Source organism: Trachinotus anak, unplaced genomic scaffold, assembly GCF_046630095.1.
Source record: "Trachinotus anak isolate AG129_WGS33_773 ecotype Australia unplaced genomic scaffold, CSIRO_AGI_Tana_v1 ptg000011l, whole genome shotgun sequence".
Taxonomy (NCBI): domain Eukaryota; kingdom Metazoa; phylum Chordata; class Actinopteri; order Carangiformes; family Carangidae; genus Trachinotus; species Trachinotus anak.
The window spans coordinates 28,223,504-28,251,406 of NW_027273862.1; the positions used below are offsets into that span (position 1 = coordinate 28,223,504).

Below are 27,903 nucleotides of genomic sequence, written 5' to 3' on the forward strand. Positions count from 1 at the left end.
AACATTTTTAAAATGTCTTTATTGGAGCAAATTTCATCCAGAAAACCATTTCACTCAAGCAGACACAGGCGGTAAGACGTCCAACTGTCGTTGTTCCGGAGCTGCGCATGTCTCCGGAGTGTGAGCCGCTGCTGTCGCCGGGGACCGGGCCTCCTGTCCGGCCTGTCCGGCACCGAGGAGCCGCTCACTTCCTGCGGCGCGAAGCGGCTCCCTTCTTGCTGCTGCAAGACGCAGAGCGCAAAAACAGAGTCAGATCTGCAGGGCCACCCTTTAAACACCCCAACAAACCAGAGTATCAACACATTCACAGGCAAAGTGTAGCACTGCTGAAGGATTTCAGTGGAGAGGAAAGAGGAAAATCGAAACTATACTTCACCACTTTTAGACCAAAAAGAAAAAAAACAAAACAGATTTCCCTTCAGAGCTACAGTCCCCTCCAGTGGACAGCTATAGTACAAACAATAAAATACAGAAAATAATTCAAAACATTTTAATAATGTGGCAGGTCAGGAAAGTCCAGCTAATGTCAGTCATAAGCAAGATTTCACCATGCAGTGACAAACTGATGCAAAACGGAAACAGGAGTTTAAAGGGGAATAGTATGAACAGACTGTAAGATATTAAGATAATATTAAGATCGTAAGATATTAGACAGAAGTGTTTTGAGCAAACAAATTATGCAAGTTGTGCACAAACAGATGTTTGGACTGATCACAAATGACATACAAAAACTGACAAGCTAGTTACTTGTTATGGAGATTAATTATCTTTATTTCAAGTGGTTTATCAATTTGCTTGGTAAAACTTTAAGTTCCCCTATTAAACCTTCAGATGATAAACATGTAATAAAGGCTTCATAACAGACTACAATGTAGTTGTATGCAGCTATAATGAAATTTTAAGGTGTTTATTAATGACTTCTCATATGAATATGCAGTCTATACTATTACAGCTGCGTTTTAATATTTTGCCATTAATTATGTTGTTATCCAGGAGCCTTCACTTCTTCACAGGAGGAATTATAGTTGACAAATACATAAATAAACATATAAATCTGCTCACAACTACATTATAGTGTGTTATAAACTATTTATTACATTCATTTATTACTTTTTGTTTCATTAAGTTCTCAATCAACATCACACACTCAGAGAAATTGTGATTGTATTCTGTAAACTAATATCCAGCAGTTTTTTGTTGTGGTTGAGGCTGGTGAGGAGGCACTTACTGTTTCTGCAGCTCGTCGATGCGGTTCCTGAGAGAGATGACCTGAAAGACAGACAGCTGTGACTGGAACAGACAGGTACGTCTCACCTGCACACATTCACCACCCTGAGGTTCTCACTTTAAAGCCGGAACATGTCCTACATTTTACACTTCAAAATAACAGTCAGCATTTCCCACTATTGGGTCTATTTCAGACCCAACTCTTCTGCCTGAACCTGGCTCATTAGTTTCTAGTGATGTGGGGACATTTTGGGCTTTTTGATTCGCCCTGTGTAAGAGGCGACTGAGGCTGTTGAATGACTAGCAACACACCAGGTGTGACCAGAAAAGAAAACTGACAACTACTGACAGGTTGGTTTCTAATCACTTAAATCAAACATACAAATGTCCTGTCACCGACCTCATATCTCTGTCTCTTGAGCTTCTCGCAGTGGTCGTATTTAATTGCCTCCAGATTGTGCAGCTTCTCCCACAGCTCCTTCGCCTTTTCCCTGACAAACACAAACCAGGAGCCAAAGAGTCAGTGAACAACCTAATGATGTGACGAATGGTACCAGTGACTTGTCCTCTTGTTTTTACCTCAGCATGTCATCACTGAGGTTGTCAATGCTCAGGGGTTTGCACCTCTCTGACAGAACCTTCTTCTTCTTTTCTCTTTCAGTCTGCTTCTTGCCCCTCCTCTGGTCAATCTAGAAAACCGCAGCATGTTAAAACATCATGTCTGCACAGTGCAGTACAAAAAAAAGAGAAAAGAAATCGAACCCACCCTCTGCAGGTGGCTGCTGAAGCCGGATCCCATGTTGGTCAACGCTATCTTCTTCTTGGCTTCATCATCAGCCTTCCTCTGGGCGTCGGCCTCCTCCTTTCTCAGCCGCTCAGCCTGTAAGATGAATTTCAAAATATCACAGTTCAAACACTAGTGTGGTTTTATTTTCTCCTTTTGTCAGTAATGTCCCCAAAAACTGGAAAGAATCATTTAACATCTTGTTTTTGCTGCACTCACTAAGCTAAAAGAGATACAAGATTTTTGTAAATGCTGCTGGTTCTTTAGCCAGAAAGTGTGATTATAATTATCTCTGATTTGAAGTCATGTTTTTGGACATCCAATTCTTAATTTCAGTGAGGCAGGTAATTATTGACACACTGGTTGTGCCAGGTTTTATTGGGACATACAATTGTATATCATCTGCATATCAGTGAAAATCAATATCATGTCAATGCATGGGTAGCATGTATAATAAAAGGGGACCCAGACTAGATCCCTGGGGGACCCCAGAAGGAGGAGGACCTAGATGAACCAGTCCACAGCCACATCACTAAGACCTTCGCGGTCAGATGTGAAACAGATGTGAAACTTCAGTACAGTCAGTGTGACACTGCTTTTCAGTCTAGTGCTAAATTAGTCTTAAATGAACATTGTGTCCTCCACAGTCAGAAGTTCCTACTGCAAATGACTTCTGTTTGAAATCAGTTACTCTGTTTGAAAACTCCTGAAAGAAGTGTGCTGTGAACGGCACCACACAAAAACACAGGGACAGTCCAGCAGAGGCTGCGTACCTCCCGTCTGGCCTGTCGCTCTTTATCTTTCTCAGCACGAATCCTCTGCTGCTCGGCTCGCTCAGCTCGACGCTTCTCCTGAAAACCCAGATCAAAAGATGCAGTGCTTTCTGCCATATGCACAAATGAAACTGGTGTTTTAGTTGTTTTATTTGGGTAAAATCTCACAATTCGTTCTTTGAGAGCGATGAGTTCCTCTTCCTCCTTCTTCCTGCACTCGAAGTGAGCGTCGATCAGCGACTGCAGCTCAATCAAGTCTTTGTTTTGTCGTTTCTTCTGGATGTCCTGTAAGAGGCAGTCAGACAAGCTTTGAGGCGGCTGATCCACTGAACGTAGGCTGACTGGGAAAACCTGGTCTGTGAGGGTTAATAAACTCTCTCAAAGGCTGGTGAATGAGAGGTTTTTGTGTAGAAGAACCCTTGATATCAGGTCAATGAAATACTGTCACATACATTTACTGTGAGTACTGGGTTTGGAGGGAGAACAGCGATTATGTTAACTTTCCCAGTCAACAAATGTCATGTCAGCTTACATCAAAGTCCACTTTCTCGCCATCGGGGATCTTCGGAGCAGAGGGTCTGCAGAAAGACATAATAAGCAAATTGTACTGACGAGTAACTTAGAGGAAAAAACATGATGTTTGAGCCACAGCTTATAGACAATATACTCACTTGAACTTTGGCTTCTCCTCTGGGTTTTCAGCATCAAAACAGCACCAGGGAGAGAAGAGAGATATCCAACAGTTAGAGACACAAACATGGAGAGAGGAAGTGTAAAGAGCTGCCGGTTAATGAGAGGGACAATACGTGTGGACAAGCTGAGTTACATCTGAGGGCTGCAAGTTGTTTCACACCTCCACCTGATCATTGTAATGTGAGTGTGAGTCTAAATTTTAGCAATACCTTCCATCATCAGTGGCTTAATTACTGTGTGTTAGCCTCTGTTTCAAGTTCTGTAAATACCTGGTAATAGTGGTTTAAAAATCAATGCCTCTGCAGAGAAATGACTTTAAAATATCAATAACTTTCTATTATTACTGTGAATTTACTTTGAAGTAAAGGTTAATACACATGAACGAGGCCACTGTAAAATAAGGTGTTACCGTACTTATGTTAATTTGTTGTACATTAGTGTGTAAATCAAACCAGTATAATCAGAGACATTTAAAGTGCTCATCAGGATCAGTACACTGTGCCATAAATCACCACATAAACTATTTTTAGTTTGATTTTCTGAACATACGTCAGTGCACACTTTCACAATGGGGCACGACTTAATGTAATACTGTTAATTGTTTTTTGTGATAAAACCACAACTGGTAATGGCAAGTTTGTGATTAGCTTTTCTATATTTTTATGAGACCCTCACACTACAAAAAAAAAAAAAAAACAGAAAAACAGACAGGGAGGAAAACGCAGGCAGTGACTCAGCAAGAAATACAAACTACCATCTTGATCTCCCTCCTCCACTGGCAGGACACATTCATGCAAAAAAGAAAAGAAGCAGAGATGAGCAGTGGGGCCCGAAACCATGACTAAGCATTTCTGAAACCTTCACCGTGTTCCTCTACGTCACCTCCGTCAGCTGACGCAGGGACTAAAGCGAGCGGGTAAATTCTGCTTCTCTCACATAAAGCAGATCAGTGAAACAAACAAATGCACACAGATTGAATTATTCATGTGTGAACGACTCCCCCCAAACAACAGGGACACAGACAACAAGTCCAATCAGAAGAACAGAGAAGAATTCAAGTCAACATACCTTCCTCTTCATAGGCCTCTGCATGCAGCAAGCGTCCGAAGCAAGAGCAGAACAGAAATCATTAGTGATCGGACTGGGCAGCCTCTTCCTGTCCTCTTTATAGTGCACAGCTTATCAAGCACATTTACCAGATTGGGGTGTTCATGTTGTAGAGGCAGTGGCAGCCACTGCACAAGTCCCATTAATCCTGAATAATCACAACAGGCAGCTCTTTGATTCCTCCATGTTGGATTTTGTACAGCTTGTTTCTGACTGTTTATCCATAAGGACACATTAGTGAACTTCTGTCAAATTGTCAGAGCTCATTTCCTAATTAACAGATAGTATATACTATAGGCCCACAGTGATAGAAAGTAGCCTAACTAAGTACATTTAATCAAGTATTGTACTTGAGAATTGGACTACTTCAGTTTTGAGGTACTTTACTTTACTTTACTCAACTAACCTACATTTTGGAGGCAAATACTGTACTTTTTACTCCCCTTTAGTTACTAGTTACTTCACTAACTTAACTGATTAATTTTAATGTACAGATGAAGCTACCTGCCAGAATATAAAGAAGTAAAGATTAACGCCATCTTTACCAGCTGCAGTATAAGTGCTGTCAAGGACACAGTCTGATTGGTTGAAGTTAGCCTGTGATAGACAGATACACAGATGGTTCATCCAATCACCTGCTGTGTATTCTTTTTTTAAAGCGCTTCCCTTTTTCCCAACAGCTTTCAACAAAAACATTATTATATGAATAAAACAGTGAATTCCAAATATATGCCCATTTTTGTCTGGTTCTACTCTGTATTTAAGTTGATAATTTCAACCTACCTCAACCAACAATGTACCAGACTCTAAATAAAGCCTGGGACTTCTGCAGTGGCTCCATCTGTATGTAAATACAGTTTGCAGCATTTGAACAAACCACATATTTCAGCGGAGGTCTTCAATAGTGAGGATGACTGTTGCAGCACAGCACCCCAATGTAAATGCTTTAAAGCAGTTTGCCAGTCTCACTCTTCATCTACACACAGAAAGAAAGATGCTAAACAAGGACTGAAGGGAGGTGAAGAGAAACGGCTTCTACATGACTGAAATCTCATCATCCTCTGTGCTACGGCCTTGAAGATTGACACATGAGTTTGCCAAAATGGATGGAAATGGTCACTGACAACAAAATGAGACAAATGAGTGGATAGAAGGCCACAGATGAGACGGGGCAGTTGATTCATGTAAAGCCAGCAGATTCTCTTCTTCTCCCTTCCAACATTTATATGCACAGCTCTTATTCCAAACACACACCTGACACTGAGCAATAATGCTGGAAACAGGACAAAATGTTTGGTTGTGACTGTGTTTCAGCTAAGACTGATGGTGATGCGATGTGATAACTGTAGACGTTTTACAAAGCAAAGGCCAGATGTTTGCTGCAGTGAACTCAGAAAAACAGGGGTTCATGGGGGTCCTTTGAGGAGCCCAAAGACACCAAAAGGCTCTTTAGGGTTTTTCTCTGGAACAAGATTAAAGTGCAACACACACCAGCAGTGTGAAGTGAATTTGATAAAACTGCTACTTCACCAGAGACTTGGTGCGTGCTGATGCTGGGAACAGGGCGTTGGTGCTGCCTTACATAGAAAACAATGGGCACAACTGTTTGGACATGTCATACACTGCTGGTGTGTGTTGCTCTGCAACCAGCTGCAATATTCACGATACTGGAACGAATGAACAAATTGATGATTTTGCTGTTTTTAGTTATATCTTATTCATGTAATAATGTAAAGATTTGTTTTGATGGTGGCACTAAAGGAAAGGAAATGGAGTTAAAATCAAAAAGGTTTGTCATGTTAAATCTGCACAGCAAATAGCTCATGGCTCACGGCTAGATGAAGAGATATCTTGTGTGCAGGTAAAACTTTGACCTGGGGGTGGCACCAGAAGAAAGCTCATGAAGCTTTCAAGATGGAAACGCTGAACTTCTGGGGAGCTCAGAAAATTTTAAAATGTGAATGTTGTGTGTTGTAAAAATGCTGATATACATGAATGTGTTTTCATTTGTTTTCCACCAACATATTTATATATATATATATATATATATATATATATATATATAAAACTGCATTCACCTGTAGCAACTACACCCATATTAAACTTTTTATGGTTGTTTCGACTCACAGAACTTGGTTAAGGTTAGATGCAGCTGTTAAATTAGCTAGAAAACATGTGGGTTTTGTGTTTGCTTTTCCAGTTTTTCTGAGGATTTAAAATCATCTGTTCTGCTGCAAATGCATCTGGAAGCTTCACCAGTTTGTCTATTTACTGTGCAGATTCACTTTTGTCATACTGGGCAGTTATGAAGAGAAGGTAACTCCAGTGGAAAGGGCTAAAGCTAAAGGGAAGCTAAAGCAGAACTAGATTAGTGAGCTGCAAAAAATATCAAACCTAACAAGACCATTGAGTCTTGAGTCATCAAATTTTCTTTTATCTAGAACCAGAGAAAAGCAAATCTGCCAGTAGTGTGTGAAAGCAGCTCAGCAGAATATGCAGAGAAATATGTAAAATATCTCCATAAACTGGCAGATTTCCTTCACTCTGACAAGGAAACAAACATTTTCCGCTCCAGGTTTAACATGATTAGAGTTTCTGGTTTTTTCTTTACCACATCACTTTGAAACCACCATATCTATTCTGGAAATAACTCTGAATTATGAGTAAATCTTAGGAGTTCCCCCCAGACTCTTACTATAGTAACATAAAAGACTAAAGGTGGTCCACCAGTCCTTGTACCTAATTTATGGGAAAATTCATAAGCAAAAAACAAATGAATCTCAAATAAGAGCTGATAAGATAAAGGAAAAAAGGCCATTACACTATGTTGAAGGTGACTCTCTCTGTGTTGGACATATATTGTGTAAAACCCTAACCCCAAAAAACAGAATTTAATTATACTTTATAAAACCTGGGAGTCACAAAGTTTGCAAGGCTTTGCTGTGATTATTGGAAAATGAACTGAATTGTCCTTTAAGACTCAAAACTTTGACTTGTCAAGCAGGATATGTTTTGCAGCATGTAGATGTTGACAGGACTGACTATCCTAGAGCAGAGTGCTGAATGTCCTGCAGGAGAAGGGTGAACGAACTGCCCATGCCACATACCTTCCTCCTCATGAACCACCTGCTGCACCTCCTCTGGCTCTGGTTCTGGTTCAGGCTCTACCTCTGGCTCTGCTTCTACCTGGGCCTCCGCCTCAGGGGCTACTTCTACTTCTACTACCTCCTCCTGGGCTACGGGCACGCAGCATGCACCAAACCGCCGGGGGAGAGGGAGGGTGTCGGAGAAGGCCGTTAATGAAGACCACAGACATTACAGAGCCATTAGAAACCAAAAGTGAGAGATTACTTTAGTTACAGAGAGGATGGGTGTTTGAACGAGGGATAGTGCTGCTGGAGAACAGAGAGAGAGAAACAGATGATGATGAGAGAAAGTCAGTTGACCTTTCACACAGAAGCCATATTTAACTGTGGAGGTGGACAACTACCTGAAAGGCAGCCAGTTTTGTATTGCCGTTGTGTAAATCAACACAAAATCATTACAAACCAGAGTATGGAAGCCTAGAGATGCCTATTTTATTAGAGGACTATTTTTTTTTTTAATCTCTCCCATTATCTTGAGATCATTGAGATGTTAGTTCTTCTGTCCTTTATTCTAAGAATGTTGTCATCTATTAATACAGGGTCAACAGGGTCAATAACAGATTATTTTTGTAGTTAGCATTAACAGATTTAGCAGAAGTAACATTAAAAATGAACCCGAAGACACATTTCCAGAAACCAAATGGCTTGAAAATACCAATGAGAAAAAAAAAATCTGATATAATGTACGGTACTTATAAATATAAACCTAAACAAGCATTTTGTAATTTAGATATATTTCATTTAAATATATTCTGCACCAGTAGAAAACATCATTCAAATTACATTGAGATTTGTAATAACTAGTTAAAAAACTAAAAACCTTTAAACTAACCTGCAGAAAAATCAACCTCTAAAAAACATTTTTCATTTCAAGATAGCAAACAGTGGCTAGGCTGCTAGCTAAGAGTAAACTACAGCTTCTCACAGCAGGCTAATCATTCTTAATTTGTTGTGAGTGATTTCTCTGAGGTTGCTGCCAGTTTTCTCTTCAGTGAGATTCCTAGTGATGTTCGGATTAGTAACTCCAGTTTTATGAGAATCATCCAGGCAGCTTCCACCTCCACTGTTTAAAATATGGCCGTTGTGTGAATGAGGTCAATGACAGTTGCACTGATGCAACCTTAACAGATGACCATGTAAACATGTCACATGCCAAGAAAATAAATGTAAAGAGCTGACAAGCTCAGGCACATTTTTTTCTTAACCATGTGAATTGAAACATCACTCAGTCAGAGGAAGTCCCCCTTATCTCGGAAGTGTTTGACTGACACCTGTAGCTGTATGCCGCAGGAAATAGAAAATAAATATCCTACGCTCCTTAGATTACAGATGTACATTAATTTCTGCACAAATATTCTCTGCAAAACCACAAAAAAGATATTTTTATACTGTGAAAAACACAACTGTAGATAATTAAAGAGACAATGCTGACCTACTCAACTGACACTTAAACTGTTATCAACTTATATAACAAAAGGAGGTTTTACGTAATCCTGCTATGACTCAAAATAATTCTGCGCAGATGTTGTATATCCTGTATAATGAGCTGGTGTCAGAGTCAAACACTTTAAATACAGGGCGACAACAAGCAGCTGACAAATTAGTAAAGTGGAAAAAGGTCTTAAATGTCGTCTTTACCTTCCTCGTCTTCAGTTTCGGAAAGAAAGAGATGGTGGGAGAACAGAAACAAATATAAGACAGTGTCATTTCATTTCATTACATTTAGACATTTTCTGAACTAATTTTTTTAAACTGGTGGGTCATAATAAAGGAGAAAGGAAAAAGACAAGCAGCTTTGAAATCATCGGTGCATTCATCAAAATCACCACTGTGGGGTGACACAACATGTAGAAGAAAGAAACTTGTTTTTTCAAGTCAAAGTTCATTTTCAAGTCTGTTGTGGACACAAAACCTCCACCGGTGTGAGAGGTGAAATTTAAAATATAACTTAAATATGAATAATGGAGATTATATACATGGATGGATTATTGAACAGGTTGACTGGGCTGGGAGGTCATGGGGCCCCTGAACCAGAGCCTCCGAATGAAGTCATTTCTTATTTAAAAGTCAAAGAGCACAGATAAAAGACACAAAATTACCACAAAGGAACGCAAAACAGCTACGAAGAGACAAAAATGACCTAAATGAGACACAAAACTACCAAAAGAGACACAGAACAGAAAAACAAAGAGACAAAGAACAACAAAGAGAAAAAACAAAGATGCAAAATGACTACAAAAAAAAAACAACCAAAAAGAAAAGAAACAGAAAAGAGACAAAAATGATGATGGAGAGATATGAAAAGAAGACAAATAGACCTACAACGACTACAAGCAGATTCTTAATGACCACAAAGGGACACAAAATGACCAAAAAGCAACCCAAAACAACTACAAAGACACAAAAAACAGGGAAAAAAGAGAGGGAAAAATAACCATAGAAAATAAAAAGTACCGAAAGAATGGCAGAGACACAAAAATGACCATAGAGAGACACAGAACTATTACAAAGTGAACATAAAGAGACAGAAAACGGCCACAAGGTTTTGGTCTATGGGTCCTACACATGAGGGGTGAAGGGCCTTTTACATGTCTTTGCTCCGGGGCCCATTTTCTCACAATCTGTCTATGTTGATGTGCTGTGTGTTTGTTGTGTAGAACTGACAATGATTGAAACAAACGTGTCTGAACCGTCGTCACTTACCCTCGTACTGCTCCCTGAAATACAAAAAACAAGACATTTAGACGTCATGAATAAAATCTACGGCGGTGTGTTTTCATCTGTGGTCAAACACATCAGACAGTGGTGTGTGTTGTGACTGACAGCGTGGGATTCACTTACACTTCCTCAGTGTCAGACATGGTGACAGCAGACTTCACACCTGAGGGGAAAAGACACGGATCTAATGAGTTGACAGGGTTGAAATGTCAGCAGAGTGACTGAGCTGATCCTCAGAGACGTCGTCCTGCTGCAGAAACGACAAACTTCTCCTGCTCCAGTCGCACTTTATTTTTATTAAACTTTGATAAAAGCTAACTAATCATAATAATAATAATGAAAATTTGACATTCTGGGAAAAACCCTTATTCATGTTCTTAATGTCTGTACAGTAAATATGAAACTACAAGCAGGAGCCAGTTAGCTTAGCATGAAGATAGCGAACAGCTAGCATGGCTCCTACCAGCACCTCACTAATTAACATGTTATAATGTTCACTAATTAACATGTTGATTATTTTGCACAGAAATAAATATGTAAAAACAAACAAAACTTGTGGTTTTACAGAGTTAAACGCTGTTTCTGTTGGTTGCCTGGCAACATCAAGGTGACAACAAGACTCAATAGAAAATAGTCAGTTTAAAGAAACAGGTATATTCAAGTAAAGTACAAATACCTTAAAATCATACTTGAGAAAAGGTACTTTCCACTATTAATATTGAAACTGAGCGTTTTCATACTTATACTGAATGGAGGATATGGAGAAGCAACATAAAAGGGTCAGTTGACCAAAATAACAAAAACCTTACTCCAACTTGTATCCTACCATGCAGATATTTTTGGTTTTATTTGTGATAACTGTCTGAAAATGTACTTTAAAAAAATTCCACAGCAGCTTTTACCTATGATAATCCACAGTGAATCCAAAACTGTCAACAAAGGAAAGGAACTTTTTCTTTGAACCCTGTGATATCACCCACACTGTGTGCAAAATAACAAATTATTGTATGATATTTGAGTCACAACTGTGATTTTGCATCTATAAATTATAATGTGTTTTATAGGATTTTTAAGGGTACTATAAATTTCACATTCAGAATTCAAACATTCAGTTATAATGGCTAAAGGTAAATAACATTGTACAATCCTGTGAGCACCACAAAGAAAAACCTATTCACCTCCATTATGTTCTCAACATCCTAACATTAGACAAATTAAACCAAATCTGGTTGCATGATTAGATATCACTAGAACTAAGTGAAACCAACCCTTGAATATGACACATTCAATCAATTACGTGGTTACTTCAAGCAGAGCAAATGCATTTCACTGTTCGTGCAGACAGTCTGTTTAATCTTGCTTGATTTGAGCTGAAACTACGGCTTCTTTCCTGGATTCAACATCAGCTTTCACAGTTTATAAAAATGCCAAACTCTGGTCTCATAAACAGGAAATATCCATCTAATCAGCCAAAGTGTGAAAATGTTTCCACAGGCTCAATGAAAATCAGCTGAAGTCCCAACATCACTGCCAATTAAGTCCAAGGGACAGTGAGGAGCAGCCTTGTTGGAGACAAAGTGGGAGGATTTCTGCTCACTGTATAGTCTATGTACAAATATATCATATTTGATATATATATATAAAGTGTCTTTGGATGACTCCTTCACACTTAGCGGTGGGCACAGCTGCAGAGGACTTGGAGGATTAGTTCTGGATCATATTTCTACCCATCAGCTGAGGAACGGTGTCCAAATAGCTGCTTTAATCCCTCAGCTCGGTCCAGTGGGAGGTTCCTCTGCACTCAGGCAGCCAATCAGCATCCGCCTCCAACAAATGAGCTCTTTGATCGACTTACAGCTGACAGCAACCTCACCTCTGTGTGTCCAGCAGTCACTTTGTACATACCGACACTTCGGCACTCTGTATATTTAGTGGATGGTCACTTCATTTCTTTAGTATGAGGGCAGTGAATGCTGAGAAGTGTTTCTCAGTCTTTCTGAAACCAACACTGGGTGCTGAAACTTAAAGACTGATCAAACAGGTGATAGTACTGAGGAAAATCCCATCCTGGCCAATCAAGAGCAGAATCAGCAGATTTAAATGCCAATAGGAGACAAATATATACACTCATCACATCAGTCGGATGAAGGATTTGTATTTTGCTTCTGACGTCATGACTCCTTGCTATCTCACAATCTCATGTCCCTAAAATGTTGGCCAGGCTCACAGGTCAACCAAGGAGGATACATGGTCGTATCAGTTTAAAGTTCAACATACTGACAAGAGCTTAGAGGAGAGAAAAAGAGAAAAGGAGATGGCAGACATTGTGAAGCATCTGCTCATGTGAAACCTGGACCAGATGCTGGATATCTAAGTCTGCCAACATGCATTTCTCTCATGTAGATACTCACATAGTGACCTGTACAATAGGGGGTAGAATCACATGCAGGAAACACAGTCACACAAAGTTTAATTAATATAGCAAAATTAGAAATGAACCAAATAAACACTTTTTGTGTTTTTAAGGCTTTTTATCTTCAAAGAATCGGCAATTGTTTGAGACACAAGCCTGCAGATGAGCTCTACGTGTAATTGTGGTTTTACTGCAGCGTGCATCTCGACCACTCATCTGTGAGCCTCTTTGAGACACAAGCAAAATGTACACAAAATTATATTTATATTGTACAATTCTGCAGGACGCAATTTCCATCCAATGCCAACCTGCAGTGCTAAGAGAGCAAGTGTCCTATTTGGAAAAAAATGTGGGTAGAAATGGTCTTAACATATTAAATATTAAAATATAATAGTAAAAACAATTTAAATAAATCAAAGAAAACAAAAAAACTATTCTATTACTATTCTAATTTCACTGAGCAGTATCTGATCATGTGTTATGCGCCTTTGATTACATATATACATTCATTTTATTTCATTTATTTATTTAGGGTCAGTGCACATTAATCAGCATTACTGTGAATGTCCCAGTGTTACCCAGCTGGCTAATTTGAACTGTTTCCCTCCAGAGCTCTCAGGTTTTTCATCTGTCATTTCAAATGATGATCTACTTCCCTAAAAAGCACATAAAATAAAACCCAAGCTTTTGAAGTAAAACATCTGATTTATAACATAAGATGACATTTTTATTAATGTGTTAATTAATCTGGGCTGAGGAAACTGGACCCCAGCTCCTCAGCCGGACTGTGAACCATATCAACCACAAACTACACATGTTTGACATGCAGCAGAACATGTCTACGTCAACTGTCCCTCCTGAGGTTACAGCCTGCAGCTTTGGAGGAAAGATGGTCATCTGTGATTTCTCTCTGTCATACAAGAACCTGAGGCTGCACACAAAAGCAACAAGACACTAAATCTAAAAGTAGCAGGTTTTTTTTTTTTGCTTAAAAGACGAGCCGAATAGTCAGAAAGGTGTTGTTTAGTGTTGATGAGTGACTTCAGGGCTGCTGCCTGTCTGTGGCCGTCTTACCTCAGAGGGGAAGAGAAGCTCCTCCAGCGATGAAGATGAAGATCTGTAAGAATCTGCAGCCTCTGCTCAGAGAATAAGTCCTTGTGTTATAGTGATACTTGAGCTCATCAGGCCCTTATTGGCTGTCGGATGAGAGCGAGGTGTGTGTGTGTGTGTGTGTGTGTAGTATTTATGTTTATGTGTGAAAAAAGGTGGGGAGGGGAGGGGCTGGGCAGCCATGACCCTGGAGAAGGAGATGGATGAAATACTGCGGATGGAAGAGGAGGGCTCAGGTTTTGGAAAGGAGCAGCTGAGAAGCTTCTGTTGCTAAATTTACAGTGATAGAAGGCTGAGAGGGGGGGTTACACATCAGCTTGGCATCCAGACAATGGAGGGAAAGTGTGTGTGTGTGTGTGTGTGTGTCTGAGCGCGCATGTGTGTTTGTCAGCCACTTTATCAACCAGCCATTCAACACTCACTCAGAGTACACCACAGAGTAACAGAATAATAGAATAACAATAGAACTAAAAACAGAATGTTAAAAATAAATAACAATAGACAATAATAGGTTTAAGTACTACATATGCCAGTTTCTGGATTAATTCACAGGTAACAAGCCTGATTATGTATTTAATAAACCAACATTAAAGAAATAAAATTAAATAAAAAAAAAAAAACTCTCTCTGCTAAGCAATGAGTCCAAATACATGTAGACTGGACCTGTGTCCATCAGATTCTCTGCAGTAGTTCCCTCTGTGGACACAGCTTCCATTGTTACCAGACTGTGAAACTGTGGTGTGTGGGTGTGTTTCCCACTTTGTATAAGTAAATACACACCATCACACAAGGGTCTAATTTCCACTTGGGATGGGGGGCACATGTCCCCCTCACTTTAAAGTTTCAGTGTGATTTAATCACTAATATTTCTCTAAACAGAGTCTTCGAACTGCAAAAATCCAGAGTAAAAGAAGAGAAGAGTTGATTAAAAATGTTGATATGTTGATCTAGGTCTCTTTTATACTACTGCTATGTATTTTCAGCAGTTACCTTTTCCATGTACAGACTTTTTTGCCCCTGGTTTTGCCTCTCAGGCTGCTCCATCCTCTGATTGGTGCAGGTTGTACCAGGAGCCAGAGAGACAGCAGTCAGGGCTGTAAAACTACTGCAAAGTGCTCTGCAAGCTTTTCTGGTAAAAAAAAAAAAAAAGACAAGAAAAAAAAGAAAAAGAAAAAATGAAATAAAAAAAGTGAAGCATGAAGTGACTTGAAGCGTGAGACGGGACACAATGAAACCAAGGAGCTTTTGTTGCCTAAATCTAATCTTAACCAAAGTCCTGTGCTTCACATACCCACAGTCCACTCCAGCGAGTGTGCCGTCAAACTGAAATCCATCTGTTGAAATCTACTAGTGTTGTGTGGTCAAAAGCAGGGGGGGGACAGGAAATAGTGTTGATTGAGTTTTAAACATAAGTAGTGGGAGCTAGCATGGCTAGCATACTTACAGCAACAGTCCACAGAGTTGTACATTATACAGTGTTGTATCTAATATTATCTTGATCCTAGTCACTGACCTTGCATTCACTACAAGACAACAGGTATATCTTCTTCTTTATGCTTGAATTATTTTGTCATCATGAAACAATATGAACAGTCAGTATTTCCTGAATGAGAGGTCAGACCCACCCCTCCCTCAAACGTTCTGCAGAAATGTTACCTTTATGTACAATATTGAAAATTACAAGTCAGCTGATAGCAGCAGTTGCTTAATGAGCCACTCATGATGAAGCATGAATGAAGCAGCTGATGCCAATCAGCCAATACAAGCTGGATTTCACTGACACACAGAAGATAAGAGCATCCTGTACAAGTAAAACCAGTAGTTTAGAAAAAAAATTCCCCCCTATGCTGCTTTTTGCTGTTTTTATACAACTGAAACCAAACCAGAGCTGAAAGGGTTGAATATTGAACTTAAAGAAATTGTCAGGAGAACAGGAACTGGGCTGGCTTAATGAATGATGCTAATGCAAATTGTTTTCTAACATTTTAATTCCTATAACAACTTTGTAAGATGCTGACAGCGCTCTCAAACTTGTTGTTGTTCATTCATCATCATCCTCATTTATCAGAGATGGGTCTACCAACTGGTGCTGCAACAGCCTGCTGCTGCAGTGCTGCTGCTCCATGTTGTACAACACTGCCACTGGTGGTCGGAGGCTGCACTGCAACAACATACAACTATATTCACTATATTCAATCAGTGATTATCAGCGTTTTTTTTAAAAATATATATTTCTTATTTTTACAATATATAGCTTACAGTAGCTTACAATACTGATAAAAGCTGCAAACCATGCTATCTGTTTGGTCTATCAGGACCATGCATCTGGACTAAATCTGCACTAGAAGCAGAAATTTGATCAAGTGAAACCTGAGAGAAAAGAAAATATATTGTCACTACTTTTTTGTAGAACCTAAAAAGACAACATTTTAAAAATGGAGCTATATCAGAGTTTTTGAAGGCCTGACAGTGAGAAGCTACAGCAGGGAGGTGAGTTCCCCTAAATTAAAGATACAGTATTCCTGAGGCTGAAATAGTAAACAGTTTGCTAGAAGGGTTGGGTTAAAATGCAGTGAATCCACACTTGATATCATGTGAAGAGCTCATGTCCTGCTCACATACTGGACGTCCCCCTGCAGAGCTGACACAGGTGACCACCCTCCCTCAGGTGGAGGTGGCTGCCGACTGCCTGTAGGGGCTGCACCTCAGCCATCTCAGGTGGCCTGGAAACCCCCATCTGCCCCTGCAACACACACTGAAGGCAACAGTTTTATTTTTGGAGCGGCCACAGGCACTGTGGCTCGCTCCCTAAGGCTGTGGTTCACTTCAGGATGAGACGGCCCTGTGGCACTCAGAGCCGGGATTAACAAGCAGAGAGCAGTTTGTCCCGACAGCCGCTCGCCGAAGGTAAACCAGTCAAACTCAGTGTCTGTTGATTGACAAGCTGGTGGTACTGCAGTGTGTACCCGTTAGCCAGGTGCTAACTTGCAAATGGTGCATAGGATTTGATAGTGGCACGTGCACGATCTGAAATCTTAAACGCATGTTGCATATCAGACATTATATCCATCAGAGGATGAGCTTGCAATGCACTGTTTACAATGTTTCTGCCCAATTTTGTGCAATGGCAGATAAATATAAGCATTTATTTAAGAGTCAGCCATTGACAAAAACCTGCACACTTGCACATTCATTATACTTTTATTCCTTTTTTGGGCTTTTTTATCCACATTTGTTGTAAATAAATTCATTGTCTCTGTTCCCTCTTTCTTACACTGAACCGTTGTTTACTTTGCAGCCTGTCCAGCAAAACATAAGCAACACCTGTTCCCATTTCAGGTAAGTGTTGCTCTGATTCATAATGTAGCAACCTGATGATAAATGAAGAGCTCAGCCTCCATTTTGTTTAATTAAGTTCCTTAAAGGAAGCTAGATTGAGGTCATGACACAGTTTTATCGCAAGGCTAATCTTATACTTTCCTCTTTTGAGTTGCTCCAGTGGAAGCCTCCCAGATATCCAACCCCAGAGCCTTAAAAGGGGGACCTCTCATGTGTCAGCTGGCCTTCTTGTCACTGTGACTGCAGGAGTCACTTTGACAGCAGGGGTTTACTTTAAACATTTGCTCTATACGAGACAAACATCTCAGGGTGTTTAAATTCACAGCGACCACACCTCACAGGTGACATTTCTGTGCTGGAGTTTTTGTACTTAAAACATTCAAGTCAGAGATTGTCACACTTGCAGTAAGCACCCAGTTAGGTATGATTATCCTGCTTCTCTTAGACCAAACCAGAGTGAACATGACATAAATAAAAATTCAAGAGAATCATCGCTCTAAAACACGAGGCTCTGAGCAGCTCTGAGAGGATTTGGGCCCCGGATTGATTTCCAGCAGACTGAGGCTGTTTGTGTGAGTGTAGGACAGCAGGCAGCAGGTGCTCGGGGTCAGGATGTTTGCTCTTATTTCCCTCAGTGTAAAATTAGACTGTGGCACTTTTCTAGTGTCATACAAAGATACGCCAATATTCAGACTGAAAGACAATTCAGCTCATGTTGCCACTAAAGACAGCCAAGTAAATGTGCTTTACATTATACAGTAGATAAAACTAACTGACTTTCATTAAATGTCACATTTGACTATTAATGAAAGTAAATATTAATGTAAATCTAGTGAGTTTTCATACAACATGTTCATCAGAATTCAACTTCCTCTGCAGCTCTGACACACACCCCTGTACAATATGATCCTGGATGCATAGGGATGTCTGTTACATGTTACGTTTATTGTCAGTTAATTATGCCTCTGACCTTTGACCTCCTTCTTATTGTTTGCTTGTAAAGTCAATCACCAAGGAATTTGAACCCAATTTACTGCTGCTCATGTTTTAAGTTTCTTTGATATGAACATTAGCTTCATGCAAACACCCATCTCCCATGCATGACCTTTGCCATCCTCCTATATCATCTTCCTTTGGATTTACTTTTATTTCGTGCAGAGGTCATTTTTAAATTTGACAGTCTCCTTGAGAGACTATTTTCATAAGTAGTTTGTCATCATTTCAAAGTAGCCTTGCCATAAGCCATAAGGCTACATGCCTTTCTATTTCCACCAGTGACGCTTCCTGTAGCCATGCAGCATCTTCTGTATCCAATTAAGAGTTTCAAAACCTGCTAATGAGTCTGTTGTCATGCGAGCTCATAGTTCTCCAAAGCCAGCTGCAGACTTGTGTCAGGGCCATTAGCATGGGTTAAATCAGTACAGTTGGTAAGCAGCTGAATAAACTGTACAGGGAACACAGTGGACAATGATGAGCTCACTTAGACAATATATCACAATGGAAGCAAAGACACACACTTTCTAAGGGCTAAATGTTGAGGAATCAAACACCAGGAATCATTTTAATTGATTTTATTTCATCTTATTCAAAGATATGCTAGTGCTGAAGAACCTTGAGATATCATTCACAGGATAAAATATATACCTGTCCAACATAAACAGAGATAGGACTCTTTATCTTTTACCTCTACCTTTTAAAATGATGGGAGATTGTTGAAGGAAATTTGTCATTACAAAAGGATTTAAGAGCATTTCCAACCTAAGGCCTGAAATACAGAGAATGATGAAGTGATAGTGGCTAAAATGTGTGCAGTAGCAAAGTTTTTTCCTTCATATTCCAAAATTCTTCCAAGTCCAAGATGTGTTTCACAAATCTTCATAGAACTGTCCAGCTGTAAAGGGAGAAAAATGACTGGTTATCAGCATATATATTGGTCATATAAACACCATTAATGACCTCTATCAAATATAAATTATATCTATAATTAATAATAATGATATTTTTTGGCCAGCTGCTGAGCTGTCTTGTAAACAAAAGTCTTTCACATTTACAGCTGTTTAGTGATTTTAAACGACACATAATTCAACCGACATCGAGTCTTGGCTCAGATTCTCTTTGCTGATTGTTTTGTATCTGCTTTGCTGTTTTTATATAAGTAGATTTTCCGCTGATGATGACTAGACTGAAAAGTCTCATTTGTCTTGCAGAAGTCCAAAATGCTGATGGAAGTCAGCTACAGTAATGGGCTGGAGCCTGACCTTTCCCAGCAATATCCTCCACCCTTGCTACCAAAACCAGGCAAGGACAATGCAAGGCTTCAGAAACTCAAGAAGAAGAGAGCCAAGAAAAAAGGCAGTCTGTCTCAGACGCCCATCCCTTTTCGCTCCTGTTTGTCACCTGTCGATGAAGCAAGCACAGACCTCGAGCACAGTGACCAGTCAAGCCCACCAAAAACACCGGATTCAGTCTACATTGCAGACTCCTCAGTGTCCAGTTTCCCCTTTGGCTCCCTTTATGATCACTCTGCATCTGCATTCCCTCATCCTCAGAGCAACCCCTATGGTCAAACTGGCAGCTTCCCCCCTCAGTCCTACACAGCTCAGACCAGGACTTCTGAAGAGCAGGTGGCTCCACTGTATGAGTGCTCCTCTTTTTTATTTGATGAGGCGACTCCTGTCATGATGCCACCTTTGGCTTCACAACCCCCATCACCACCTGAGCAGGTCCCCGCACCACCTCTTCCTTCTGCTTTAAATTTAAACATGACACCAAATTCCCATGGGTCAGTCACAACAGTCCCCCTAGTCACTGTGTTGCAGTCCAGCCCTAAAATATCAACTCACAGCCTGACCCTATTCCCAGCCGCCCCCAACTGTGGCCCAGGCCCAGCACCTTCTCAAGTTGCAGACCTACCTCCTGTTCCAGTGCTGCTATCACTTTCAAACACTCAGACACAACCTTTTATTTCCAGCCAGAGGGAGACAAACACCATTTCAAAGGAGAGCCCTCAGAACCAGACGTCATCTTGGACTGCCAGACCTACCAGTAATGGCAACTTTGTACCAAGCCAGATGTCTCCTGAAATAACGGCCTCAAAAATATCACTTGTTGAAGCAGTGAAAGAGACAAGACCTGCTCCACAAACGAGGATTTATACATCAAAGGCAACGTTTTATGAAATCTCTAAACCTCCCTCCATCCAGGACCTAACAGTAACAAACCCTACCTACCAGGGAGAATCATTATCTGCTGTACACAGAGACAATACAGATGTGTCAGCAGTGAAAACTGATCAGAAACTGTCTGTGTCCAGGACCCAAAGTGGAAGACCTAAGACTCCATCTTGCAAACCGACTAAAGTATCCACACCTATTTTTGAAATATCCAAACCTAACCCGCTTTTATTTGCTGCAAGTCCTGCTTTCAACTGCTCCCAAGATTTGCAAGCTCCTGTTAGTCCCAACGAGACTTTACGACCGAAATCAGCAATTCAAACTAGCGGTATAAGTAAACCTCCTGCTGCCAAAGAAGAACTGAAGCAAACTGATGTGAATCACATAACTTCCATTGAACAAACTGACAATTACAAAGAGATAGAGATTCAAAATACTCAAAGGAGTACAATAAATCTCAGTGTTGCCAATACAGGGCTGTACCACAGAGAGAATTTTGCATCAAGTATCAATGCACCTGAATCTGCTGTGGTCAAAGCAACATTGATAGAAGCCGTCACCCCAAAACTTAAAACATACAAAGTTGCAGAAAGTGAAGCTTCATCTTTGCCAAAGGCTCCGTCATTTTTCTCTATACCAAAGACAAACCTCAACCCTACACCACTGATTTCAATGCAAGCGCCAACAAGTCCAAGCCAGCTGTCATCCACAAATCGTCCCCCTGTGTTTGAGGCACGCAAGTCCTTGACGTCACTATTGGAGAGTCAAATGTCATTAGCTACCTCAAAGCCCAAATCACGATCAACATATTATGGCCTTACTCCAGCTGAATATGCTGCCTATGGTGGGATTAGGACTATTGCATCTCATCACAGCCCTGTACCCTGTAGGGTTAATGAAACCTCTTCAAACAAAGCACAGTCAGAAGTAGCTGTTGATGAATCACACATCTCGAAGTCTAATGCAACAAAACAACTCAATGGGCATCAAGACTTTCCCTCTTCAGTGGAAGTTTCTGCTGCTAAGAGTGTACAACCTCTGTTGTATCCAAAGGATTCAGAGCATCCAGTTGAACAGATGGTCACATGTAGCAAAGATGGGTTTGAGGAATGTCGCTCTGAAGCTCACAGTATTGGAATACAATCACTTAAAACGTCTAGCGTGGACACAATAAAACCTGAGTTCCCTCTTGGCTTGGCACAGAAAACAATGCAACAATCCACAAGTGATGTATCCACACCAAAAGCCTCATACTCTGAGGCTCCAATGCCAATACCTAAAGCAGGTGAGGTGCACACACAACTATTTTCTATAGAGGCAGTACTAAATACAACTCCATGCCTGACTGATAGCAGTGGTCTGTTGAATTCCTCCTCACCCTTAGGCAAAGTAGATTCAAAGGCAGAAACACGTCATAATGCAAAAGGGATAAATGTGATAGAGACAGGTGACAATCTTGAGAAAACACCTGCAAAAGGAGAATCCAAGGTCACAAGCACAAAACAACAGTCAGGACTAATAGAGCTAGTATCGGTCCAGTCTTACCAAACTACTGGTGATGTCAGTCCGTCAACACTCAATGGCTTCAATGTTCAACTCTCTGCCAAGCCTGACTGCAGAAACCTGGTTGTTCATTCCCTTGGTACAGGGTTAGAGCCCAAATTCTCAGGAAGTGCCATCGTAAATGATGCATTAATTTTAGGAATAAAACAAAACGCCAAACTTATTTCAGAAACACCACTGTCTAGTAAAGTGGCCACTGAAACCATGTTATGTCATCAGAGAGAAGAGGTTAACCAGCAAAACAAAATGAGCAGTGAGGTTATTCTACCCAATAAGACAAACATAGGGAACATTTTGCCATCTATGGCTGCTAATACAGAGCATATTCTTGCCAAAGAGAGCAGTGAGCCCCAGTTATCAAATATAGTCTCTAAACAACCAGTTGCTGTTACCACAGAATCTATGTTACCACACGAGCCTGTCACAGCTTCCGTATGTTCTGTACAATCCAGTATCTGCACAGTGTCAGCAGCCAAGCAAAGCAGCAAATTCATACAACAGCTTAGTGCAGGGACTCAAATTTATAGTCATAGTCAAACAGCAGAAAAAAGGATAAATTTTCCCGGAGCAGATCTCTCTTTGAAATCATCTAAAGAACCAACTGTACTAAACCCATCTGCTGTAAATACTATACTACGGGGCAAACCCACAACAGAAACGAAACTCACAGGCCTTCCTTTAGAGACCAACTTATCAAATGTGCCAATAAAGGAGCCCCAAAAGCCATCCAAAATTATTGAAAATGTACTTGTAAACACACTGAGTAGCATAGGACCCAGTGGCCAAGTTAAAGTTTTTCAAGGACCACATTTCAACACAAACTCGTGCAGAACCACAGCAGAGATTACACAAGCTACTGAAACCACTCTCAATATCCCTGCTAAAGATGCAACACTGTCTAGCCAAGCAAATATAGAAGCCACACCTCTGAGTTATATTAATAGTAACACTAACAGGGTCAGCAGCTCAGCAGTAGACATGGAACGGTATCCACAACTCACCAATGAAAGAGTGGGTTTACTGACTGGGAAAGTGCAAGGAGAGCATCTTCCCACTATACCTACTAGAGCGGGAAACATTCAAACAAAACCAGCTTCTAATCTTTCAAAAGGAAATGTGGTACTGACAGCACCTAGCAATGAAACCAAACTGTCTAACAAACCATGTGCAGGATTAATAAATGTCAGCAAGTCTTCCACAGACACAGTCTCACCTGGAAAACCAGAAAGTGTAGAGGCTGTTCAATGCTGCCTACCTGCTGCGGAAACTGCACAGCCAAACAAATCCAGTTTGAGCAGCAATGCTCACAGTATTCCTTCTACTGAAAGCAACATCGACAACAAGCTTCACACAGAAACTATTCTGCCAATGATGACAGATCCAGCAGTGAGCAGTAAACCAACATTTAATACTGTGCAGGTCAGTAAACCGACTGTGCTGTCTAGCCCGACCATGAGGCACGTTACACCAGAAAGTCCTCAGATGAGATCAGGGAGAGAGAGTCGATCTGAAACAAAACTACCCATTGATGCAAAATCAGTTTCTGGCTCTGTTGCCCATACAAGAGTCTACACAAACTCACAAGCAGATAGTAAACAGATTGCCAACTTTCTTGCTGTGCAAAGATCATCTGAGACATCTGCAACTCAAATTACTACAAAAACAGCTGCAAATGAACAACCCCCCTTCATCCAGCCAATTATTGACAATACATTTTTAGCAAGTCCAAAGATAAAAACTAAAAACTCTGTAACATCCAGTACTAAGACAACAACTTCTATTTCCACTGGTTATGTCACAGCTAACATATCTAATATCAGTGTAGAACAGCAAACCATTACAATGCCAGGTCATATCATGCTGTCTGAAAATAATGTTCAAACCTCAGATTTAGTGAGCTCTCAGACTGGAGTGAAACAGTTCTTGCAATCTATCACTGAAACAAAGAAATCTATAGAAACTAACACTCATGCTGTAAATACTCAAACCCCCTCACAATCTGCCTTAAGTAACTACGCTGCTACAAACACTCAACCCCTTAATGACACCAATAGAGATTTTAAAGCCCCATTTAGCCCCCGAACAGTAGCTAAACCTTGGACTGCAACAAGAGCTTCCCCTCTACCTGAGCCAAGGGTGTGTAGAACACCTATATGGACCTATACTCCAACCTTACAACAATGCCCTCAAACTCCTGCCTCTTTAAACCATACTACAGAAATGAAAGCCTCGTCAGTCATTATGAAAGACCAGATAAACCCTCCCATTACACCTCTTCAAAGTAATACACCTACCAGCACTGTTCATCCTTCTGCCAAGTCATTCACAGAGAATATCTCAAAACCAGAAATAATATCACCCACAGCTAAGGACACTTCTGTCCCTGAGGTAAAAGTACATTCCCAAACACAACAGGTAAAAACAACCATAGAATCAAATTCCAATAAGGAAGGAAAACTCTCTCCACTGAAAATCGAAGCTAGTGCTCCCATCCATTTGACCGATAAAACCAGTGAAACGATTCTAAAAGCAAAACCTCCCACTAAGCAGATTGAGTCAAGACCTTCTTCTGCCACTGTAGAAACAAAACCCTCAGTTGTAAAAAACAAGTCCTCAAAGTCTCCCCCCGATCTGGTCCAGATTAGCTTGCACAACAGTAATATTCAGCCTTCGACAGAGCTACCTGTACAGAACATATCCTCTGCAGAGCCAGCAACAGATACTGTCATGAAACCGCCCATAGTTAAAGCTGCTGTGATTGACTCTACCACTCCTGCCTCTCTGCCTCAGGCCTCAGTCTCAGTCAAAGCTCCGTCCCCAAACAGAGGAACATCACCGCCATCTCAGCAAAAAGTTGGACTCAAAGACAAGGACGTTCTGAAGACCAAAACTACACCTGCGCCGACGGAAGCCCCAGCAGCCGAACCCTCCATGAAGTCAGCGACATCAACTGCATCTTCAACTTCTGACAAGAAGATAGTTACAGCAGAGACACCCCCTTCATCTGCTGAGCTGAAGGCACCCCAGAAGCTGAAAGGCCTTAAGGGTAAGCTCAGTGGGTGGACACGGCTCAAGAAACACATGGTTGTTGAGCCAGAGGAACCTATGTTTCCAGAGCAAGAGGCCAAATCTCAGGTTGATGCCGGTGACATCAATGAGAAAACAGATCAAGGTGGTAGTGATAAGTCATCAACAGACCAATGTGCCAATCAAGATGTCATGGTTAAGAACAAAGAAGGTCCCAAGGCGCTGAAGATGTGGGATGCTCTCCTCTTTCAGATGTTCTCCACCAAAGACCGAATAATGCACCAGATCAACACCGCCAAAAAAGATTCAGACAAGAAAAAGGCCTCTAAAGACAATCAGGCAGAAGTTCCCTCTTTTGTCAATCGCCTGCCAATTTTACTTTACAGTCCCCGTTTTGATGCCAGGAAGCTTAAAGAGGCAGCAGAGAAGCCGCTCACGAAAATAGCAGCAGTGTTTGAAAGGGGGCTGATAAAACGCAAAACTCAGGAGGACGAACGCAAAGACTTCAACAGAACAGCTAGAGGATTCAATTCAACATAAAGTGCAGATATGTTACTTGAACTGATAAAAAAGTATGTTTGGGATTGATAAATTTCTCTGATGGGTAATTAATCAGGAGATAGAAAGATTCTCAACAAGGTGAAGGAGCCTCATAGAAAAGGAATCATGTGAAAAGAATTTGACAGAAAATAGATGTAAAACCATTTGTGCAATTCTGCAACAGAATAGCTGAAGTTAATTTTATAAATCCACTTTTCAGTGAGGAAGTAGATTATTCTTAAACACAATATTGGTGCAAGAAGGCGTCTGTTGGTCTCTCAATTTAAACTTGGAAAGCAAAGAAATTCCACTAAAACAAAATTTATCCCTATGCAAAATAAGTTCATATGGTATATTTCTGATGTTCTTATCAGTTATGGTTATTGAGGATGTATAAGTTAGTATATAAGTATCTGTGATGGTTTTCAGAGGTCAAAAATATCACTACAGCTGTAAAACGGGTGGCGTTATTGCACTTTTAACAAAAAATAAAAAATAAAAAAAATAAAAAATAAGAATAAAAATAAAGATGAAACATTAAGGCAAAGACAGCAAGGTACACTCTGCTACTCTGCTTGGTTGGATTCTTCTTTTTTCATTTGAAGATGGCTTAGATTTGATGTAGTGTTGAATGCATGAACTGTAGATACTTTGATAGATAAAAGATTGTTACATTTGTAATGCTCTACCTTTTTCTATTTTTCTAAACAATGTTAGGCTTTTAGTATACACCGCTGGTAGGCAGTTTTTAATCTCTGTAATAAATAGGGCTTTTACATTCCTGGACAACAGGGCAGATGGGTTTTGAAAGAAGGATAACAGATGAAGGTCTAGTAAAGGTCTAGTCAGAACAGATTTAGATTTCTGCAAGTCAGGTAATGATGGAAATGTGGTGAGATAAATCCAGGCTTTCAGTCAGGGCAGGAAACTAAAACCCCACACACTGGTACATTTTGGGGCTGGGCAATATGGTACCTAAAACAATCTTTTGATGTCAGTACATATGATTGTACAGAATCTGATTTGGTTTATAGGTGGTTAGATGATGTTGTTTCTAGGGTCTTGAGGGAGGGAAATGTTGGATCTGTTTATTGACTGGTTTGTGACTTTGGTCTTGACTGAAATATTTCAATAAATTTTGAAGGTTTGCCAAGGAATTTTGTACAGACATTCATGGTCCCCAGAGGTTGAATCCTACTGACTTTATTGATCCTCTGTTCAGAATGAAATGACTATTGGTTGGATTGCCATTTGGAAAGTGCTTTAACTGACATTATAATTGCTTTTGGTGATAATTTAAAACATCACATCATATATTGCCCAACCCTAATACATCACAGAATCAAACTGTTGTTTCAACATATCACTGGTGTTGTGTGAAAACTCTCCAGTTTTTCATGATAGTAACATCTTCAAGCTCCTCTGCCAGCAGAGGAAAGTACCTGAGGATAAACTGGAAAAATTTTTTAGGTATCACTTTAATACATCTTCAACAAGTTAACTTATGTATGTGTGAGCTCCAGAAAATTGGAGATTAATTGTTTTCATGCAGCAGCGATAATATGATGATATTTCCAACCAGTGTAACAGATAGATGTAGTGACCAGCATTGTTCTGTTGGTGGATAGTTTTTTCCTGCTTTGTGATGGATTGTTCAGGCCATGAGAACATTACTGAATACGGTCTGTAATTAAGATGTAGAAGTGAATACCAATGAATGATGGTGATTATGGTGAAGAGGCCTGCTGTAGGAGGACAGACTGAAGGGAATGGGGTGACAGTTTGAGGACGAAGGCAGATATAATATGTGGTATGTGATATTTCACAGCTTTGGAGGATTTTGCGGCTGCCTTAGCATGTTGTTGTAGAAGATATTTTGTCTTTTTTTGTCTCTATATTGGATTTTAACAATTGTTGTTTTCCACAAGATGACCATCATGATGTGGAATTTCTTTTAGGTGTGGGGGACTTTACCCCTATAAGCTAACTATGGCCCCATTTATTACATTGGTGCTTAAACTATGTTTTTGTTTATTGTGTGATTCTCAAAAATGCATAAAGTAGAATGTGAAATTCTTGTCTTGTATGTCTCTTTTTTAATCAGAATGCTTTGGCTGCCACTGAATATACCCTAAAACCAAGTTCCAACAGAACTAGTTACAGCTAGTTTAAAGGTTTAAAAGATGGCACATCACAGCCGGCAAGTCTCTTTAAAGGGTAGGGCTGGAGTTAGGTCTGCCACCTAATACTTTCTGACACAACCATTTTTATTAATTGATTTCTCAAAACA

At 40.3% G+C, this 27,903-nt stretch overlaps 3 protein-coding genes across 5 annotated transcripts in view; 1 reads left to right on the plus strand and 2 right to left on the minus strand.

Annotated features, from left to right (window-relative positions):
• On the minus strand, window positions 1–16,708 carry LOC139628054 (troponin T, fast skeletal muscle-like). The gene is made up of 15 exons (XM_071489382.1): window positions 16,594–16,708; window positions 10,572–10,611; window positions 10,434–10,447; window positions 7,692–7,892; window positions 4,546–4,563; window positions 4,232–4,252; window positions 3,456–3,474; window positions 3,317–3,362; window positions 2,953–3,069; window positions 2,785–2,862; window positions 1,994–2,107; window positions 1,807–1,916; window positions 1,628–1,718; window positions 1,229–1,269; window positions 1–221 (listed from the first exon to the last, which is right to left on the minus strand). Exons 1-15 carry the CDS (start codon window positions 16,706–16,708, stop codon window positions 185–187), a joined length of 1,062 nt encoding a protein of 353 aa, XP_071345483.1. The 3' UTR covers window positions 1–184.
• On the plus strand, window positions 16,614–27,690 carry LOC139628156 (proline-rich protein 33-like). 3 transcript variants are annotated; one of them, XM_071489549.1, is made up of 4 exons: window positions 16,614–16,878; window positions 17,270–17,310; window positions 19,518–21,768; window positions 24,837–25,167. In XM_071489549.1, the coding sequence occupies exons 3-4, from the start codon at window positions 19,527–19,529 to the stop codon at window positions 25,013–25,015; spliced, it is 2,421 nt and encodes an 806-aa protein (XP_071345650.1). In that variant the 5' UTR covers window positions 16,614–16,878; window positions 17,270–17,310; window positions 19,518–19,526; the 3' UTR covers window positions 25,016–25,167. The 3 variants fall into 3 exon arrangements, with proteins under 3 accessions (XP_071345650.1, XP_071345649.1, XP_071345651.1); XM_071489548.1 differs by having other exon boundaries at window positions 16,628–16,878; window positions 19,518–27,690; XM_071489550.1 differs by lacking the exons at window positions 16,614–16,878; window positions 17,270–17,310 and having other exon boundaries at window positions 21,569–21,768; window positions 24,837–27,690.
• Window positions 18,867–27,903, minus strand: part of LOC139628157 (non-muscle caldesmon-like) — a 28,836-nt gene continuing 19,799 nt past the window's right edge. Inside the window, exon 15 of the mRNA XM_071489551.1 lies at window positions 18,867–19,201. Within this exon, the coding sequence (XP_071345652.1) occupies window positions 19,176–19,201 (26 nt within the window). The 3' untranslated portion in view covers window positions 18,867–19,175. The remainder of the gene's footprint in view (window positions 19,202–27,903) is intronic.